The sequence below is a fragment of the Erpetoichthys calabaricus genome, chromosome 7, assembly GCF_900747795.2.
Source record: "Erpetoichthys calabaricus chromosome 7, fErpCal1.3, whole genome shotgun sequence".
Taxonomy (NCBI): Eukaryota; Metazoa; Chordata; class Cladistia; order Polypteriformes; family Polypteridae; genus Erpetoichthys; species Erpetoichthys calabaricus.
Window position 1 is genome coordinate 2715558 of NC_041400.2, and position 20436 is coordinate 2735993.

The window sequence follows — 20436 nt, forward strand, 5'->3', positions numbered from 1 at the left end:
CCCCTGAATTTCTTCATCGTTTCCTCTGAATTGCTTCATTTCTTTCCTTAAATGGCACCCAAACAGAAATGAAATGTGAAGTGAGGGAGCCAACAGAAGACCAGCTAAGTCAGGGCCTCCAACTCCATCCAATTTCACTCCAACCAGCTGTTTAATGAGGCGCTAAAAGGAGAGTTAGTTTCATTAGTTTGACCGAGATTCCCTACGAGTAGCAAACAACAACAAAAATGGCATTGACATCTGGCGAGAGATCGAAGTGAATGCGTAAAGCAAAATACTCCATGGATGACGTTTTGCATATTATCGCTGAATTAGTGTCTGAATTGTTAGACTCCGATTTTGATACAAGTGTGAGGTACCAGCATCAGTTGATCAGTCCCCAGCTGATCGCGCTGCTGAACAGGTTCATGTAGTTAACATGCCTATGGTGATGTTTACCACTTACAATGACAAAAGGTACAAACCAGATTGTGATACACTGTGAAGACAGCCTGGCAGCCAGCCTGCCGGACATTCCTGGTGAACTGGCGGCCACAGCAGGCAGCAACAGACATTTTATGTTGATTTTCTGTGGGAAACCTTAGCTTTATTTGTGTTTTCCGAAACAAATATTCCTCCCTCAAAGAGTTCAGGAAAAATGAACCAACTGAAGGTAGTGAATCTTAAGAATCAAGCCAATTAAAGTTGAGAAAAAACAAAACATTATTTTAGCAGCAGTCATTGGTTACCAATTAAGAAAATGGCTAAAATGTAAATACAGACCTCCAGGATCTGACTCTGTTACCCTAGTTCTAGGACTTTCCAAGTCTTTTATTAGATAGATAGATAAATAGATAGATAGCAATGAAAGGCACTATTAGATAGATAGATTGATAGATGTGAAAGGCACTATATAATAGATAGATAGGTACTTTATTAATCCCAAGGGGAAATTCACATTCACAGGTGCAGTTTCTTGCTGTAAGCCCAGCATGGTGTATTCGTGTAGTGAATTTATAACTTACTTTTTGCTAAAATTTGTTCTGAATATACATCTCTCTCTCTCTCTCTCTCTCTCTCTCTCTCTCTCTCTCTCTCTCTCTCTCTCTCTCTCTCTCTCTCTCTCTCTTTCTCTCTCTCGCTCTCTGTGTGTGTGTATATATATATATATATATATATATATATATATATATATATATATATATAAGCAGATCATAGAATGGTTAAAAATAGTTTTACTGTCAGATAATGCAAAGAGTACGCGACACGTGTTTCACCCTAATTCTGGGCTCATCAGGCGTACACACTCACTGCATCCCCTCTCGGGAATCGAACGTCAGTGCCAGAGGCAAAGCCCTTAACGTTGCACTACAGCGTGTGGTTCATTCATTTCACAGCATGTAGATCGGGGCAATTACATTCATGGCATTCGTAGTCTGAATCACAATCTGATTGTATGGGTGGTTACCTACCAGGTAACGCAACCATTCTATGATCTGATTCTCGCAACTGAAAGAGGGCACCGTGGTGGATGTTAGCCGACTTGCTGACCAACCACAAGCGTTACCTGGTAGGTAACCACCCATACAATCAGATTGTAATTCAGACTACGAATGCCATGGATGTAATATTATATAAAATAATAATACATTTTATTTATACAAGGTGCCTTTCTGAGCACTCGAGGACACCGAACAAATAATAAATTCAAAAAGCACATAAACAAAACTTAAAACATCAGAAAATACAGAAAATATAAAAATTAAAACCAAACAAAGCCACTGTAATCCTAAAGTAAAAGCCATCTTAAACAGATGGGTTTTAAGTTTACATTTGAACGTTGAGAATGATTCAGTATTTCTAAGCTCAGTAGGTAGTGAGTTCCAGAGCTTGGGAGCAGAATGGCTGAATGCTCCGCTCCCCATGGTGGTTAGACGGGTGAGAGGGACGGTCAGGTGGATGGAGGAAGAGGATCTAAAGTTATGGGAGAAAATGGCAACATGAAAAAGGTCAGACAGATATGGAGGGGCGAGGTTATGAATAGCCTTAAATGTTAACAGCAGAATTTTAAAATCAATTTGAAACTTAATCGGGAGCCAATGAAGCTGCTGCAAGACCGGAGTAATATGGTGAATAGACGGGGTTTGAGTAATGATGTGGGCAGCAGAATTCTGGACTAGCTGAAGCTTATGCAGAGATTTATTAGAGTGACCAAAGAGGAGCGAATTGCAATAGTCCAAACGAGAAGTTCCAAGACTGTCAACAAGAATGGCAGTGGTATGGTGTATCCAGCAGGGGGCGCTAGCTGCCTTGTTGTAATAAGTTGTTTTTGTAATTGCGGCGTGTTACATAACCCAAAACCATATAGATATATTATAAAAAGGTGGTACCCCTCCCTTAGTGATACAGCGGTAAGAAATCACATAGGAGAAATAACTTCGCTTTGTTTAATGACGGTTTACACGGCATAATAGATGAACGAAGCCATGAGAAGACCTTCGGGAGTGGGGGCCATTTTCGTCGCTGCGTTGGAAAGATTTTCTGGATTGGATGACAGTATCTCCCATACATCGGTTGGCTTCAAAGGTGTGCCGGGCAATTTCTTCATGTGCAGGCCCCCACTTTGGTGAATCATGCCATTCCAAACAACGGAAAAGGGGAAACAGTTTCGTGTTGAGTTTGACACACAAAAATAGTATACAATGCCCACTTCGCAGTTGTCCCTGTCTTTTCTGCTAATGCTTGCCTAGCAGTTCATGTCCACTGTGCATGTGAGTAGAAAGAAAAGTAGATTTATAAAATATCTTTGTACAGAGGACAGTGACATATTAAACTTATGTTACATATGGGGGGTGAGGGAGGGGCAGATGCGATTAATATTACGTAGATGGAAGTAATTCCAATGTCTGTCTGTCTGTCTGTCTGTCCGCTTTTCATGAGAGAACTTCTTAACGGATTTAGATTGGGTTTTTTTCTATAATTTGCTTGAACATTCCGGTTAATTTTGCGACTTCTCTTATTGTGTGGTTCGCTTGCAGAACCAATTTATTGGCACAAATCTGAGAGACACGCTGCGAGCCGAGGGGGCCCTCATCACTCGCACGTCAGCCTCTGGGCGTGTATCTTACCTCCACTTAGCTAGCGAACGAGAGAACTACTTAACCAATTTAGATCAGGTTTTTTTGTATAAATTAGCTTGAACATTCTGGTTGATTTTGCGACTTCTGTCATCACACTAAGAATCAAAGTTCGCTTGCGGGAGTGATCTATTCGCACTAATCTGAGACGGAAGTTGAAGGCCGAGGGGAAGGGGAAGCGTAAGCGTGACATCAGGAGTGGGGAGCCGGGTAGGGTCCTCCTCGCTGTCCTGTTTCACTACTAAGTGGACAGAGCCGAAGGGGATGGTTAGTTAATAATAATTGCTACATATCTTCAAAAACCTGAATTCAGATTGAAGCGTAGGTTGCTCTGTATATCTGTGGAGAGTATTGTTTGTGACAGAGTAAGCATTTAAAAAGCATACGTATATATAAGGTAAGTAATGTGCCTAACACGTCAGATTTTTTTTTTAATTCAGTTGAACATTTTTATCTAAGTTTGCAAAAGTACATTTTTCACAAATTATTTTTTTTTTTTTTTTATTGAGTACAGGTATCCCTTGATTAATGCGATTAATTTTTGATATTGCCAGGTTATGCAAAACCACGCTAATTAAATATAAAAACTAATTGGGGAAAAAATATAATTGATCCATCTACAAATCTACATGGAAAAAGTACTCGTATTTGTGTGTATAAAATAAAAGTCAAAATGCAAACAAAATCTTTATTAATTAAAACTAACATCATGTTTTAGAAAAGAATTTATGGAGGGTCGTTCGTTCTTTCTTCTGACTCTCGTAGATCCGTCTGTAACAAGCCATTTGACTTTCTAAGTTGCGGCAGATGAGCGCACTTCTGCCAAGATCAGGATCCATTTCGGTAATTTGATGTTTAAGGGTTTCAAACGTAGAGAACATTGCATCAAATTGTTTCAATGTTAAGAGACCTTCCATTTCAATCATAATCGGAGTTTACTATTACGCAATGATTGCATGCTTAGAGTCTTTGATGTCAATTTTCCTTGGTCGTGGTAGGTATCTGTCTTTGCTAAAGTTGTCCTGATAGTCGATTCATAGAAAGCTGAGTTCCCTGCCAATGTTTGCCTTTGTTTCGCCACAATCGTATCTTTTATTTATCTCCAGCTTCACATCTAAAGTAATAAGCTTTCTTCTCTTCTTTTCACTTTCCAACGAGGACTCCACACTTTTGCTTGTTCATGTTTGGAAAGGGCAAGCGCTTAAAAGAAAGGATTAAAAAAAGTGAACAACTGGCGAAAAAATATGCAACGAAAACATCCACTCTATGGTGACTGTTGGCAACTGAATTGGTGAGTCATGACTCTGTGAGAGTTCGAATGCCCATGATGGCCTCTGACCTGGGCGTAGGGGGGACGGTGACACCTGCACGTTCAGTCGCAACCTCTCGTTTCCACTTTCACGCAATTTAAAAAAAACGTGCTAATCAAATTTATAGCTGCAGTATTCAAGGGGTTTTCGCATTCAAAATAAAAGCGTTATTCAAAACCTGCGCTTAATAAAACCACGTTAAACAAGGGATACCTGTAGTCATAAAATGTTAGTTTTATTGAGGTATTATAAAGAACTATATAAATTTACTATTAGATTAAAGAGTCATCAGTCTGTGTGTTTATTTGCCAAGGTTCTGCGTTCCTTTCAAGTGTTAAATGTGATTGATTCCCCTTTTTGTAGGAAAGAGTGGTCCGTTCTGAAACAAGAATATTTGACGCTTCAGAAGCAAAGCATGTCGTCTTTGAAGAAAGCCCTGTCAGTGTTAAGACAGGGGTCTGATGGCGACATGGAGACTGATGTTTGCCAACCACTCAAAGGTAACACATAAATTATGTTCTTTCAAATTGATATATCTTTACATTTGCACTTTTTTTTATTATTATTATTACTTATTATTTGTCTGATACCTTTATCCAATGTGTGATGCTGCTGCTGCTTCTTTCGGCTGCTCCCGTTAGGGGTCGTCACAGCAGATCATCTTTTTCCATATCTTTCTGTCCTCATCATCTTGCTCTGTCACACCCATCACCTGCATGTCCTCTCTCAGCACATCCATAAACCTTCTCATAGGCCTTCCTCTTTTCCTCTTGCCTGGCAGCTCTATCCTTAGCACCCTTCTCCCAGTATACCCAGCATCTGTCCAAACCAACGTAATCTTACCTCTCTGACTTTGTCTCCTAACTGTCCCACCTGAGCTAACCCTCTAATGTCCTCATTTCTAATCCTCTCCAACCTCGTCACACCCAATGCAAATCGTAACATCTTTAACTCTGCCACCTCCAGCTCTGTCTCCTGTGCCACCGTCTCCAGCCCATATAACACAGCTGGTCTCACTACCGTCCTGTAGACCATCCCTTTAACTCTTGCTGATACCCGTCTGTCACAAATCACTCCTGACACTCTTCTCCACCCACTCCATCCTGCCTGCACTCTTTTCTTCACTTCTCTTCCACAATTCCTGTTACTCTGTACTGTTGATCCCAGGTATTTAAACTCATCCACCTTCACCAACTCTACTCCCAGCATCCTCACCATTCCACTGACCTTCCTCTCATTCACACACACATTCTGTTGCGGTGGTCCTACTGACCTTCATTCCTCTCCTCTCTAGAGCAGATCTCCACCTCTCCAGGGTCTCCTCAACCTTCTCCCTACTGTTGCTACGGATCACAATGGTCATCCGCAAATGTCATAGTCCACGGGGACTCCTGTCTAATATCCATTACTTTTGTTTTTCCAGTTGGCACACAGGGAGGTGAAGGGACTTGCTTAGGGTCACACAGTGTCAGCTGCAGGATTTAAACCCACAACCACAGGACTAGAAGTCCAAAGCCTTAACCACTACACCACACTACCTGAATTTAGACAAAGGGAACCACAGTAATCATATAATACCATTTCTAAATTGCTGTTTAATAAATGTAAGTAATACATTATCCAAGACTTGTATTGTTAGTGGAAGAAAGGAAATTGTCCCCTAGTTACTCACTCAGGAATGCAGCTGACCAAACATAATTAATTGATAATTAAACTCGGCTGACTAAACGCATCCAGCCCTGGTGAATCTAAAACTCGCCGCCAGTGACTTTGAGTGAGTGATTCACCCTTAACTTGAAAGAGTTCTGCTAGGTACACTTTATCAGTGCTGATCAAAGGAAATTCCAGAAAAATAATGAGGGAAAAAGCTGTTGAAAGTTACCAATTTGGAAAGAGAGAGAGAACCATTTTTAAGGCTCTATTTAGGCTGAGGCCTTTATTCAGTGCAACCTCCACAACTTTTGAGAGATACAATTGGTTCCATATCTGTTGCCGGTGAGTGTTCATATTCAATGTAATGAAATTTAAATTCTTAAAAGCCACAGATCATCAAAGGTGTACATTCAGGGTTTATTCTTGTGGACTACCAAAGTGATAGGTCTTATTATAGTTTGCTCTGTGGGGCTGTTCAGCCTTTAGTAAAAAGCAGAGTGTGACTCTTTTTCTGCCATGTAGGGTGTCTCGCTCGATCTTCTCTGTACCTGTCTGTGATTGTAGGTGGATTGGCTAAAATGGTGTTGGAGAGGAGCAAAATGTGGTCAGAGTTTAGATAGATAGATATATAGATACTTTATGAATCCCAAGGGGAAATTTCACATACTCCAGCAGCAGCGTACTGATACAAAAAACAGTATTAAATTAAAGAGTAATAAAAATGCAGGTAAAAACAGACAATAACTTTGAATAATGTTAACGTTTTACCCCCCCGGGTGGAATTGAAGAGTCCGCATAGTGTGATGGAGGAGCGATCTCCTCAGTCTGTCAGTGGAGCAGGACGGTGACAGCAGTCTGTCGCTGAAGCTGCTCTTCTGTCTGAAGGTGACACTGTTTAGTTTATTATTTAGTTTAGCAGCCTTGAACACTTGTCTGCAGTCGGCACCAGAAGCTCAGAATTGGCGGATACGGCCTTCTGTTTGTCTGCTGACTCCCAAATTCAAGAGTGTAGTAATTCTTTAAAGATGCGGTTGTGGTGAATGCTGATGACCTTTTGCCTCTTGCAGGTGGGTGAGGAAGTTGAAATGTCTGCTTTACACCTTTCGGAAAGTTAGTGCGATTTTATTAGGGCACCCTGGTCACAATAGTTCTTTATAGCGTATTCTTCAGTATGTTTGGACACAGAATATGGAGTAGATAAAGAAAGAAAGAAAGAAAATTGCAATATTATATAATATGAAAGACACTGTAAATATTGGAGTAAGCAGCAAAAGAAGGAAAGAAAGAGAAAGAAAGACAATTGCCATATTATGTAATATGAAAGACACTTTAAATATTGGAGTAAGCAGTGAAAGAAAGAAAGAGAGAGAGAGAGAGAAAGAAAATTGCAATATTACATAATGTGAAAGACTATAAATATTGGAGTAAGCAGCGAAAGAAAAAGAAAATTGCAATATTACGTAATATGAAAGACACTATAAATATTGGAGTATGCAGCAAAAGAAGGAAAGAAAAAGAGAAAGAAAATTGCCATATTATGTAATATGAAAGACATTTTATATATTGGAGTAAGCAGAGAAAGAAAGAAAGACAATTGCAATATTACATAATGTGAAAGACACTATAAATATTGGAGTAAGCAGCAAAAAACAGAAAGTGTATGTCCATCGTCCCTGACTGAGTCACTCTCTCCGTAGGGAATGTGGGGAATTCGATTTTCTACAAAGCAAACAAAAAATACAAACCAGAATGTCTGTCTAAAAAGAAAGAAAATGTCTGACTTGGTTGAAGATAAGAAGAGCATTAACAGTCACAGTGAAACATTATAAAGGCGTATAAGGGAGCCCCAGTGGCGTTTCTTTACATACTTCTGCAGAATAATTTGTTGCCATTATCCATTTTACATCATTCTAATATACAATACATAATATGAAAGGGGGCTGCTGATGTGATGGTAACTGTAAGTAATTCAGCAGGAAGCAAGTGAAGCCGTATTCTGTATGAATGAAAACTGGTTGCCATCTTTTGATGTTGTGTTTTCTGATATGGATCTTGTTTATTTTCTGCTTTTTAACTGTTTATTGAAACCTAATTTTTTAGTCTTATTCTTCTACAAAAACCTGTTTTTTTTGTTTATTTTTTGAGGTTTATGCTTCTCTCTCTGTTTTTTGTCATTTTTTCAAGATAGAAATAGTAAAATCTAATGTAAGATAGCTGAGAGTTGTGAAGCTCAGACAGACTAATCCATTATGTTTGCTTAGTCATTAACTGTGAATGTAGTTTATGAAATCTTGTATTAACTAGAAATAGATGTGTGAAATAAATTGTAATTTTACATGATAGTTATGTTGTAAAAAGAAGCCCTTAGAGCTTTCTTTTTTATGTTTTATTTATTTTTTCTTTCTTTGGTCTTTTTTTTTTTTCTTTCTTCCATACACCTAGAGACCCATGGAGCCCAACCGTCTGAAAAACCCACCCCCCTGGGTCCCCAGTTTGTAAGCGGAGTCATTGTCAAAATCACCCACAGTGAGCCATTACCAGGAAGGAAATGCATCAAGGTAATGATGGGCTTGGGCCCTCAGGCTACAGTCTTCTTTATTCTTTTTTTTTTTTTTCTTTTTTAGAGAAATTCAAAATAACATCTTGATCAGTGAGCTCACCCAGGTGAACCCATCAGGGGGAAAATGAGCACACACTTTGTCAAAGTGCCACATACATGTGAATGCATTGTGCTCAGAATAAAAGTTAAGTAACTCCGGCAGATTTCTAACACCGTGAATTGCCTGAGGGGCTCTTTTTGTCCAGACTGTTTTCTCTAAAAGTACAAGATTAATGAGTTGGTGTAAATGATCTTTACAGATGTATTGTAATGCCACCTCTTACATGAGCAATCTGTTTAAATTATTTATTCTTTTAAAAGTTGGCATTTTTACAAATATGGTTTGAAGAAAAAAGGGTCAAGTGTTCAAAAGTGCCAAGAAATGGTGGTTGGGATTTGTCACTTAATATGCAAGTGAATACCATGGGAGGCCTAAACATGTATAGTAGTCTTTCTCAGGAATATTAGCGACAAGCAGTCCATTTTATTTAGCACCGTCCATGTCAATATGCCTTTCATGTGGTATTTTATACATAACCTGTTCAAAGATCTGGTTTTGCTGTATGCTTTCAAAGCACAAATGCTAGGCGTATTCCTTGCTATGTACAATAAATAAATGTTGTTGTTATTGTTGACTCCTTGGGGTTTCTAAATACAAGTTTGTGCTAGAGATCCAGTCTGCTGATTTTTCATACCTTGTGTATTTCATTCATCTCTAGGCCAGTGGTCTCCAACTCAGTCCTGGGGACCCCCTGTGGCTACAGTTTTTTGTTTCCAGCAAACGTTTGGTTTTAGTTGGACAACTGGCCTAATTCAAGCTGGCAGTTTCTGTCATTTTGAGATTCATGTAGAAATTACAAAGCTAAGTGTGGTGTGTTGTACTGTGTTAGCCATTATGGATGTAGTTCTACATTAAGCCTGGCAACCTCATGGACATGGTGAGAGGGACTTTAATGATATGCTGATGCCCTCCTGAGAGAGTAACCATGGGCACACTGCTTCTTTCTTTTCTATGTATTGTGCCTATGTGACCACATGGTGATACCCGAACTATTCCGAAGTGACGTTTGCACTGATTTGTGTTTTTTTGTATCTCACACCCTCGTACACCTTTATCGTAAGAGCATCCCTTATCTACGATGGAGTGTTCAATCAGAAGAAAATATGAAGCTGGTTTTAAATTAAATGTCGTTGAAGTGGCGAAAGAAATTGGTAACTGCGCTGCTGCAACAAAATTCGATGTGTCTGAGAAACTGATGAGCGAGATCAGAGGAGGCAAGAAGATATAAAAAACAAAAAAAAAAATTAACTGTCGCATTTTTGAATGGCCGTATAAGTCGGGGTCTGATTTTATGATTGATTTTAGGGTTTCAAGACCCGACTTATATGCAAGTATATATGGTAAAGTGTTTAGATAGATAGAGAGAGAGAGAGAGAGAGAGAGAGAGAGAGAGAGAGAGAGAGAGAGAGAGAGAGAGAGAGAGAGGAGAGAGAGAGAGAGAGAGAGCGAGAGAGAGAGAGAGAGAGAGAGAGAGAGAGAGGAGAGAGAGAGAGAGAGAGAGAGAGAGAGAGAGAGAGAGAGAGAGAGAGAGAGAGAGAGAGAGAGAGAGAGAGAGAGATACTTTATTAATCCCAATGGGAAATTCACATTCTTCAGCAGCAGCATACTGATACAATAAATAATATTAAATTAAAGAATGATAATAATGTATAATGTTAACGTTTATCCACCCCTGGATGGAATTAAAGAGGTCGCATAAGTTTGGGGGAGGAGCAGGACAGTGACAGCAGTCTGTCGCTGAAAGCTGCTCTTCTGTCTGGAGATGATACTATTTTAGTGGATGCAGTGGATTCTCCATAATTGATAGGAGTCTGCTGAGCGCCCTTCGCTCTGCCACAGATGTTAAACTGTCCAGCTCCATGCCAACAATAGAGCTTGCCTTCCTCACCAGTTTGTCCAGACGTGAGGCGTCTTTCATCTTAATGCTGCCTCCCCAGCACACCACTGCGTAGAAGAGGGCGCTCGCCACAACTGTCTGATAGAACATCTGCAGCATCTTATTGCAGATGTTTGAAGGACGCCAGCCTTCTAAGTTAGTATAACCGGCTCTGTCCTTTCTTGCACAGAGCATCAGTATTGGCAGTCCAGTCTAATTTATCATCCAGCTGCACTCCCAGATATTTATAGGTCTGCACCATCTGCCCACAGTCACCTTTTATGATCACTGGGTCTATGAGGGGTCTGGTCCTCCTAAAATCCACCTCCAGCTCTTTGGTTTTGCTGGTGTTCAGGTGTAGGTGGTTTGAGTCGCACCATTTAACAAAGTCATTGATTAGGTCCCTATACTCCTCCTCCAGCCCATTCCTGATGCAGCCCACCATAGCAGTGTCATCAGCGAACTTTTGACTACACTTCATGGTATAACATACCCAGTGACTTGGAAGTGACAGAAAGGTACCTGGTTTAATAACAGAAGTAGCCTGACCTAATGGATAAAACAAATTCATCTTTGTCATTAGATATTACAAGGGGGCTTTGCTCGCACACCCCCGGGTCTGGTTTACCAGATAAACAATGGGAATTGTTACATACGCATTATTTTCACTTTTACTTTAAAACTTTTTTTTTTAAATAATTTTATTTTACGTCCCCGGGCGTGGTTTAAATCTCTCTCTCGCGGGGACATATAATGCTGTTCACATTGTGAAAGGGTTGTGGCTGAACGCACGCTAAGGAGATGCAGTTGGATCATGTTGTCTTGCTGCTGGCAAGCTGCCTGTTATGTTTGTCGCGCTGCGCATCGATCATCTTCTAAGCCTGTACAGCAGCTGTCCTTTGCCACTTCGTGTCTCTGCCGCTTTGCGTTGTGAAGGGGGGGTGGGGGGGGCTGAACGCACGCTAAGGAGTTGCAGTCGGATCATCTGCTGGATTCCAACTGCCGCTACTGGTGAGCTGCGTGTTCTGCATGTCGTTGTTTTAAAAGCTGGGAGCACATGATGTCTGACTACCAGAAGCATTCCAACAACTGCTTAGTTAGATGTCCGTGAACTTGTTTTAAATGTTGTCTCGCGTGACATTACAGTGTCTATCACGGGACGTCAAATTGCAATCTCTTGGCAACCAAGTCTCATGTTTAAGGTCCCCACAAGACGCTCCGTGGCCAATCACTTTAATCTCGCTGGTCTTTTAAGTGTCTTCAATGAAGATCACGTCTCGTCTCCCTGGTCCCTTCCACCAAGATTTTTTTTTTTTATAATAGAGAGAAAGTCTGGGTCCATGCTGTGATTGTGAAATTTTAAATATAATACTTGCAGTATCCAGTATGTGTTATCTGTACAGAACAAAATCTGCTGGAGTGATTTTGCTCAAAACTAACCGGCTTCTGTTATTTTGTAATTGGTTAGTTTTTGTATCACCGTGCCCACGTGCTGCCATCTTGAAACCGCAGATGGATATCACTGCAAAACGGTCACATTGCATTGAGGGATGCTTAAAAAAAAATTAAAAACAAAGACATTGAAAGGTCACAATTCTGACCATGTCACAATATTTTCCTTATAAAACTAAGATTCAGTATATGTAGACAAAATTTTTAAAAAATGTATCATTGCATCAAAAAGTATGGCACTGTTATTGCTGAACACAATGTCCTTTGTTAAAATTAAGTCTTGCTATATATTTTAGCAGCTGATTTTTATTTGTGTTTGTTTGTTTGTTTTGACAGGATATTCTCTCTGAAGTGTCTTCTGTAGAATATGTAGACAGGTTAGAAGGAGATGCTGAGTGCCACATACGTTTAACATCACCAGATGATGTCAGAGTGTTGATGGAGGCAGAATCTGAGATTAAAAAAAAACATCACTGGAAAATGAAAGTTCTTACAGGTATAGTGTAATAAAAATTGTAATATGTTAATATCGGATATAATTTGTGTAATGCATTCAATTGGATAATAACTAGTTTGTTAAAAGCCGATGTCACATTACACGACTTCTAGTTGGTGTGGTTTGTCAGATTTGCCAATCACAGTCTCTTTATCTCTTCACCAAACCTTGTCAATTTAAAGAACTGAAAATCTCTCTCCACGTCATGTTTACTAACTAGCACACCTGGGCTCGGCTCTCTTTTTGATAACCAGTAAACAGACTGCTTGACAGAGTTGGTGAATTCAGCAGCAGTCTCCGCTACGAGATAACCTGACTTAGTGGAAGCATGTAGATCGAAAAGAGCAATGGACTAGGATAGACCCTTGTGGAACACCATATAGGATATCATGTGTCTTTGAGTTGTAATTACCACAACTAACAAAGAATTTTCTACCTGCCAGGTAGGACTCAAACCAATTTAAGACCCTGCCAGAGAGGGCCACCCACTGACTAAGGCGATTCTAAGAATATTGTGGTCAATGGTATCAAAAATGGCAGTCTGATCTAAGAGGATGAGAGCACATAGATGGCCTCTGTCTGCATTGACCCCGCAAGTCATTTACTACTTTAACGAGGCAGTTTCTGTACTGTGATTTGTTATGAAACTTATCAAGAATGGCAGGTTTATGAGGTGGTCATTTAGCTACATAATGACGGCCCTTTCTTAGGATTTTACTTAAGAAAGGCAGCTTAGAAATAGCTCTAAAATTTTCAAAAGCAGAGTAGTCGAGATTATATTTCTTGAGCAGGGGTTTAACTACAGCAGCCTTAAGACCAGCTGGGAAGGACCCCCCGTATCTAATGACGAGTTTACTATGTCAGAAAACTATCAGTTAGCACGCCGGATACTTCTTTGAAAAAACCGTATTGGTATTGGGTCAAGGACGCAGGTGGAGGGTCTCAGTTGAGAAATGATTTTATATAAATCAGGTAAACCTATTCTGGTGAAAGAATTTAATTTGTTTAAAAAGGAGTACCGGGTTTTAAGAGGATCAGTATTGGGGAGATGTTCTGTATTATTTCTAATATTCATTAATTTTATGATTAAAAAAAAATACAGCAGCAGCCTCAAAAGTTTCACTTGAAATGCACATCCATGATCCTTGGGTGCACATGACCCCTGTTGCCATTCTCTGGTGTCCTTCCTTGGAACCACTTTTAGTAGCCACTAACTGCTACATGCCAGAAACATCCCCACAAGACCTGCCATTTTGCAGATGGTCTGACCAAGTTGTCTAGCCATCACAACTTGACTCTTGTCAAAATTGCTCTGATCCTTACACTTGCCCATTTATTCCTGTTTCCAACACGTCACCTTCAACAAATGCCTGTTCACTTGCTGCCTAATATATGCCACCCTCTTGACAGGTGCCATTGGAACAAGGTAATCCGTGTTATTCACTTCACCTGTCAGTGCTTTGAATGTTGTGGCCTGATCAGTGGACATTTTTGAATGTCTCTTATATTCTGTATATATTTTTTGTTTTGTTTTCAGGCGATAAATGAACAGCGATACTGGCAGAAGATATTAGTGGATAGGCAAGCAAAGTTAAACCGCCAAGAGACAAAAAACGAGGCATGGAAAAAGTAAGTACTGCAATGAGTAAAGATAGATACTTTATTAATCCCAAGGGGAAATTCACATACTCCCAGCAGCAGCATACTGATAAAAACAATATTAAATTAAAGACTGATAACAATCGCAGGTATAACAGACAATAACTTTGAATAATGTTAACGTTTTACCCCCTGGGTGGAATTGAAGAGTCGCATAGTTTGGGGAGGAACGATCTCCTCAGTCTGTCGCTGAAGCTGCTCCTCTGTCTGGAGATGATCCTGTTCAGTGGATGCAGTGGATTCTCCATCATTGACAGGAGTCTGCTCAGCGCCCGTCACTCTGCCCACAGATGTCAAACTGTCCAGCTCCGTGCCTACAAATAGAGCCTGCCTTCCTCACCAGTTTGTCCAGGCGTGAGGCATCCCTCTTCTTTATGCTGCCTACCCAGCACACCACTGCGTAGAAGTGGGCGCTCTCCCACAACCGTCTGATAGAACATCTGCAGCATCTTATTGCAGGTGTTGAAGGACGCCAGCCCTTCTAAGGAAGTATAGTCGGCTCTGTCCTCTCTTGCACAGAGCACCTCAGTATTGGCAGTCCAGTCCAGTTTATCATCCAGCTGCACTCCCAGGTATTTATAGGACTGCACCCTCTGCACACAGTCACCTCTGATGATCATGGGGTCCCATGAGGGGCCTGGTCCTCCTAAAATCCACCACCAGCTCCTTGGTTTTGCTGGTGTTTCAGGTGTAGGTGGTTTGAGTCGCACCATTTAAACAAAGTCATTGATGAGGTTCCTATACTCCTCCTCCTGCCCACTCCTGATACAGCCCACGATAGCAGTGTCGTCGGTGAACTTTTGCATGTGGCAGGACTCCGAGTTGTATTGGAAGTCCCGATGTATATAGGCTGAACAGGATTGGAGAAAGTAAAGTCTCCTGTGGCGCTCCTGTGCTGCTGACCACAATGTCAGACCTGCAGGTTCCCAAGACGCACATACTGAGGTCTGTCTTTAAGATAGTCCACGATCCATGCCACCAGGTATGAATCTACTCCCATCTCTGTCAGCTTGTCCTAAGGAGCAGAGGTTGGATGGTGTTGAAAGGCACTAGAGAAGTCCAGAAACTATTATTATTACAGCACCACTGCCTCTGTCCAAGTGGGAGAGGGATCGGTGTAACATATAGATGATGGGATCCTCCGCTGCCACCGTCTCCTGGTATGCGAACTGCAGAGGGTCGAGGGCGTGGCGGACCTGTGGCTTCAGGTGGTGAAGCAGCAGCTGCTCCATGGTCGTCTTCACATGTGACGTCAGGCCGGAAGTCATTCAGCTCACTAGGACGTGATACCTTTGGGACTCGGGGTGATGCAAGATGTTTTCTAAAGCCTCGGGACTCTCCCCTATTCAGGCTCAGGTTGATGATGCGCTGTAGAGGACTCCCCAGCTCCAACGCACAGGCCTTCAGCAGTCGTGGCGATACTCCATCTGAAATGCGAATGAATTCAGTCTGTTATACTTGCCTGGATATAGCAGATGATTGCCACTGATTTGGACAATCGTATCATATTGAAGTACAAACGTTCCTAAGAATTAGCTGTGTTGTTGTTATTTTAGAGGACAGGTACATTAAGATATTTTATTTAGGTCAAATGTATGTGACACAACCATTTGTTGGTCATCTTTTAGCTCATTAAATGTACTTGGAGAAGTCACCTGCCACACAGCCACAGAATAAGTACAAGTAAAGGAGCATTGCCGCAATGTAACACATACTTTATTTTTGAAACCCGAGAGTAGCCATTGTAGAATTAAGTTACATTCTTTGAACACAACAAAGTATGAAAATGGAGTTATATATACTGTAGCACATACAGAGCCATGAAACTTCATTTGTCTCCTTCTTGACTTCCTCTATTTTTGCATATTTGTCACAATGAAAGGCTTCAGATATTTACATTTAATTTACGTTTTCTTATTCGGCCGACGCCTTTAATCCATTGTGACATAACATCATTTGAGAGCCATGACTGTTTGCATTTTCTTTTGTTTTTCAGTTGGTGCAGAGGTAGGTGAAGTGACTTGCTCAGGGTCACACACTGGTGTCAGTAACGAGATTTTAAACCCACAACCTCAGGGTTTGAAGTCCAAAGCCCCTTACCCTTACAACGTCACAACTGCCTGAATTTAGACAAAATGTAACCACCAGATAAAGGGAACCAAACGTAAATGTATAACACCATTTCTAAATTGAAATTTCATATATTTAAATTATAAGCACATTGTATTATCAGTGTGAAAGGGTAATTGTCCCTTAGTTACTTGCTCATCGCGGCTGACCAAATTTAATTGATGATTAGACCTCGGATGACTGAACACAGCCTGCCCTATCAATCCAAACCCCACCACATATTGACACTCAACGTTAGCACAGGTTTTCTAGAAGGCAACTTACATCCCAATAGAATAAGGACATAGGAAATCTGACATTCAGGAGACCAAGGCAGTCCATTTGTCATTCGTTTCTTTAGCTGATAGCTAAGCTGTCCCCATATCCAGGTCCTGCTTAGCAGCTTCTCACAGGTTTCTGCTTCAACCGCCATGACTCCGTAGTTTGTTTCTATATTCCCACAATTCTTTTTGTAAGGAATTGCTCCCCAGCTTCAGTCCTAAATGCCTTTCCCCTTAGTGTCCACTGATGTCCTCAAGTATGTGATTCATCTTTAAGTTGAAAGAATTCTGCTGGATCTGCTTTAATCAGTGCTGATCAAAGGAAATTCCAGAAGAGATTAGAAAAAAGTTTTGAAAATTTTACCAATGTAGAAAGAGAAAGAAGACTCGGGAACTTGGATAGTCTGTAGATAGATGCATTTCATTTACATTTACTTATACTACTTACAACGGTGAGAGCAAGTATCTCTAAAAGGAGAATATTTAGAATAAGGAGAATCCGGCCTGCCAAAAATCATGTCAAATCAAGAGGCTTTAATGTCATATGAGCCCAAGGGCGCAGCAACGAGTCATTTTAGAGCACACAGAGGACAAGAAGATCTGCAGGCCCCTGTAGCCTCATCTGTGGTCAGCTTATGGCCATTGTTCAGGGAATCCACCATTAGAAGCAGATTGAGGAAAAAGGGATTCATTGCAGGGTCGCAAGTCTGTCCAGAGTAACATCAGTGCAAAGAAACACCAGGATGATCTCCCAGCCATTTGGAGCAGGAACATGTGGTCAGAGGAGGCAGGAGGAGGGTCATCATGAAAAAGTAAAAAAAAAAAAAAAAAACTAATAATGATAACATAAAATAAATGTGTCCACTGGTCTGTGCTATACATTTGTTTTTCATTATGATTCCAATAATTTTGATCATTTTTATAGTCAAAATCGCTGAATTGGTGCATTTCCTGTTCAAAAAAGGGAGAAACGCGAGCGGCAGCAGAGACGAGCTTCACCACCCACTCGGACTGCGCTCTCCCTCCACACGCTGGGTTGATGCCTGCAGTTGGCACGTGCCCTGTTGCTGCTCTCTTGTATGTCACCAATCTAATGTGTGCAGCACATTTATTATCACCAACCCCTGACTTTCCACAACTCTGGCTTTAATGAATGTGTGTGACCATATTTAGTCTAGCTGAATTGGACATAAAACCTGCAGTGAGCAGGGCACAAGAGCGGACAGTACCGAGGTCGTCCTGAAGGGGGCGCATGTGAGCCCAACAGGTGCTCGTTGCTGCTGTTCTTTCCTCCGCAGAGGCGCCAATAAGTTAGTGACATCAGAAAGTCAAGTGCACCTGCAGCGGGCCGTTTATTTTTATTTTTTTGTTCCAACTGACTGCCAAAATGGAACATTAAGACTTTTAAAAACTAAAGAAAATAAGGACGGACTTTTACAAGAAAGTGACAGAGTTTTTCGTGGAGAAGGATAGGCACATTGACTTCATTTACAAATAAAGGTAAGACCCGTAAACAGGTTTCAATTTTATAAAAAAAAAATGGATCAGGCTAAGAACGAAAAAAACAGTCCAATATTTAAAAACTAAATTTGACCCTTAAATAAAATATTCTTTGTTTTTTCTTGTTATCCTTTTGTTGAACAGTCTGTATTAAAATTGATGAAAGCATCAGAATTAAATTTTTTAAAAACAAGTAAATATTTCAATTGGAGGTCAAAATTGAAATCTGTTCTTTTTTTTTGTACACCCATCCTATTCTTTCATTTGTATTGAATTGAGTGTAAATTGTGGGAATTGCAACAGCAAATATAGAACACATGGAGGGTGAGGAGCAAATTTTTCTTTCTTTTCTTTCTTTCTTTCTTTTCTTTCTTTCTTTCTTTCGCTCTCGCTCGCCGTTCTTTCTTATCCGAAATATGCGCCTTACCTGTGTGTGTAAAGAATGCTGATGAGATATGAAAACATAACCAGTTGTCAGTTGAATAGTGAATAATCTACTCTTTGGGGTTCATATATTTGTAAATCTGGCCCCGAAGGATTCAGTGCCCTCACCATCCATCAACCTCGCCACACGCTCACTGGATTGGAGCAATGACAGATGAGTACAGAAGTTAAACAACTTCTTGGACAACACTGATCCTGCTATGTGTAAAGTTCAACAATACGAACATCAGGGTGTGAGAATGTCACATATTGATTAGTAAGAACTTCACAGTACTCTATACACATGACAATAACGGCCCCTATCAATAAGCCACGTCCTGCCAGGTACCACTCAAACATCATACCTTGCCCAGGAGGCTGCCACTTAAATCTCTTGCTCACCCTGTTTCACATATACTGTCAATCTACTCTACCGATAGCCTCTCTTGTTCTCATAGTTTGTCTCTAATTTGTGTTGTGTGCATGTATAAAAAAATATTTTCTAAGATTTTTTTCTGTTAAGGAAGCAGATGTTCTGAGTTAATGTAGTTTCACTCGCTAACGATGGCACCAGAGAATGGTGGCATGTCACACGTTCATTAGCACTAAGCACAACCAAGTAAGACCTTCTCTGTACTCTGTGCAGGTGACAATAAAGACACAAATGTATAAAGCTGTTAATACAGTTTTATATTAAGCTGATTCAAATTATTGTAAACATGAATGAAAGTCCTGTGGTGGGCTGGCGCCCCTGCCCGGGGCTTGTTTCCTGCCTTGCGCCCTGTGCTGGCTGGGATTGGCTCCAGCAGACCCCCGTGACCCTGTTTTAGGATATAGCGGGTTGCAAAATGACTGACTGAAAGTTTGGAAATCTTTTAATAGGGAACTTCATGAAAGTAAGTCCTAGGCAAAATTATGGAGGTAATGAAGTCAGAAAATCCGAATGCAGGACCTGTAAAGCAGCTCAGTGCTGCCCAAAATGCCCCAACATTCAACACAAAATTCAGATTAATTTTGATTCATTTTGTTTGATTCATTGCACAGTCTTACACTTTTTATGTACTTAAACTGTAGCTCAAAAATAATTTCCATACATATTTGTTTTCCAGCTCATAGCCAAAGCAGAAAAGATCATTGTGGCCAAAACAAAAGAAGCAAGCAAACACATTCGATTTGATGAAGACTGAATTGAGGACTCTTTTATCAAAAATGGAAAAAAGTATCCTTTATTTTTAATACCTGCAAGTTCTGTGAACATATTTTTCCCCCCCCTAGACTGTATAGAGCTTTTTTATACTATGTGTGTGCAGCCATCCAAAGCAGGACTTGAATTTCATTTGACATGATTGCATCAAGAGCCTACCCTTCATCATCATTATCATGAGAAACTTGACTGTGACGAATAAGAAAAGGAAATGTTCTGGGTTTGTAATGCAATAACTGCCTGTGTATGTGGTGTGTGACATGAATTTACAAATGGATGCACATTTTTTTTTATTTTGTTCAAATACTGAATAAAAAAGATCAGTTCTGTATTGTCTCTGTACTGTCCTTTTTGCTCTTGTGTTCATCTTGTGGTATTTTTTTTGAGTGTGCCAGTTTTTTTTCCAGTTAGGGTTCGGATTCCATTCCCATACCGTTCTTTACTCCAGTTTTAAACATGGGTACAGTTCTGAAATGAATACAGAGGCGCCAGCCTGCAATTTACATTATAGGGTTAAGATCAACGTTTGACGTAAGTATTACATTTTTATTACTTTATATGGTGTGGTGTTGTATGATATAGTTTGATTTTTTTTTTTTTTTTTTAATTTAAAATACTTTGTTAATCCCTGGCCTGAAAATTGTCTTTTCGCATGAGCTCCGGGTATTGTATTCATTGGCATAACAGCGCCTGTGAG

At 40.4% G+C, this 20436-nt stretch overlaps 1 protein-coding gene across 1 annotated transcript in view; it reads left to right on the forward strand.

Moving 5' to 3' along the window:
* LOC114654502 (La ribonucleoprotein 7, transcriptional regulator) overlaps positions 1–20070 on the forward strand; it is a 67589-nt gene extending 47519 nt beyond the window's left edge. The window contains 6 exon segments of the mRNA XM_051929847.1: positions 4790–4926; positions 8522–8637; positions 12404–12568; positions 14101–14158; positions 14161–14192; positions 19645–20070. Of these exon segments, the coding sequence (XP_051785807.1) occupies positions 4790–4926; positions 8522–8637; positions 12404–12568; positions 14101–14158; positions 14161–14192; positions 19645–19722 (586 nt within the window). The 3' untranslated portion in view covers positions 19723–20070.
* The last annotated feature ends 366 nt before the right edge of the window (positions 20071–20436 follow it).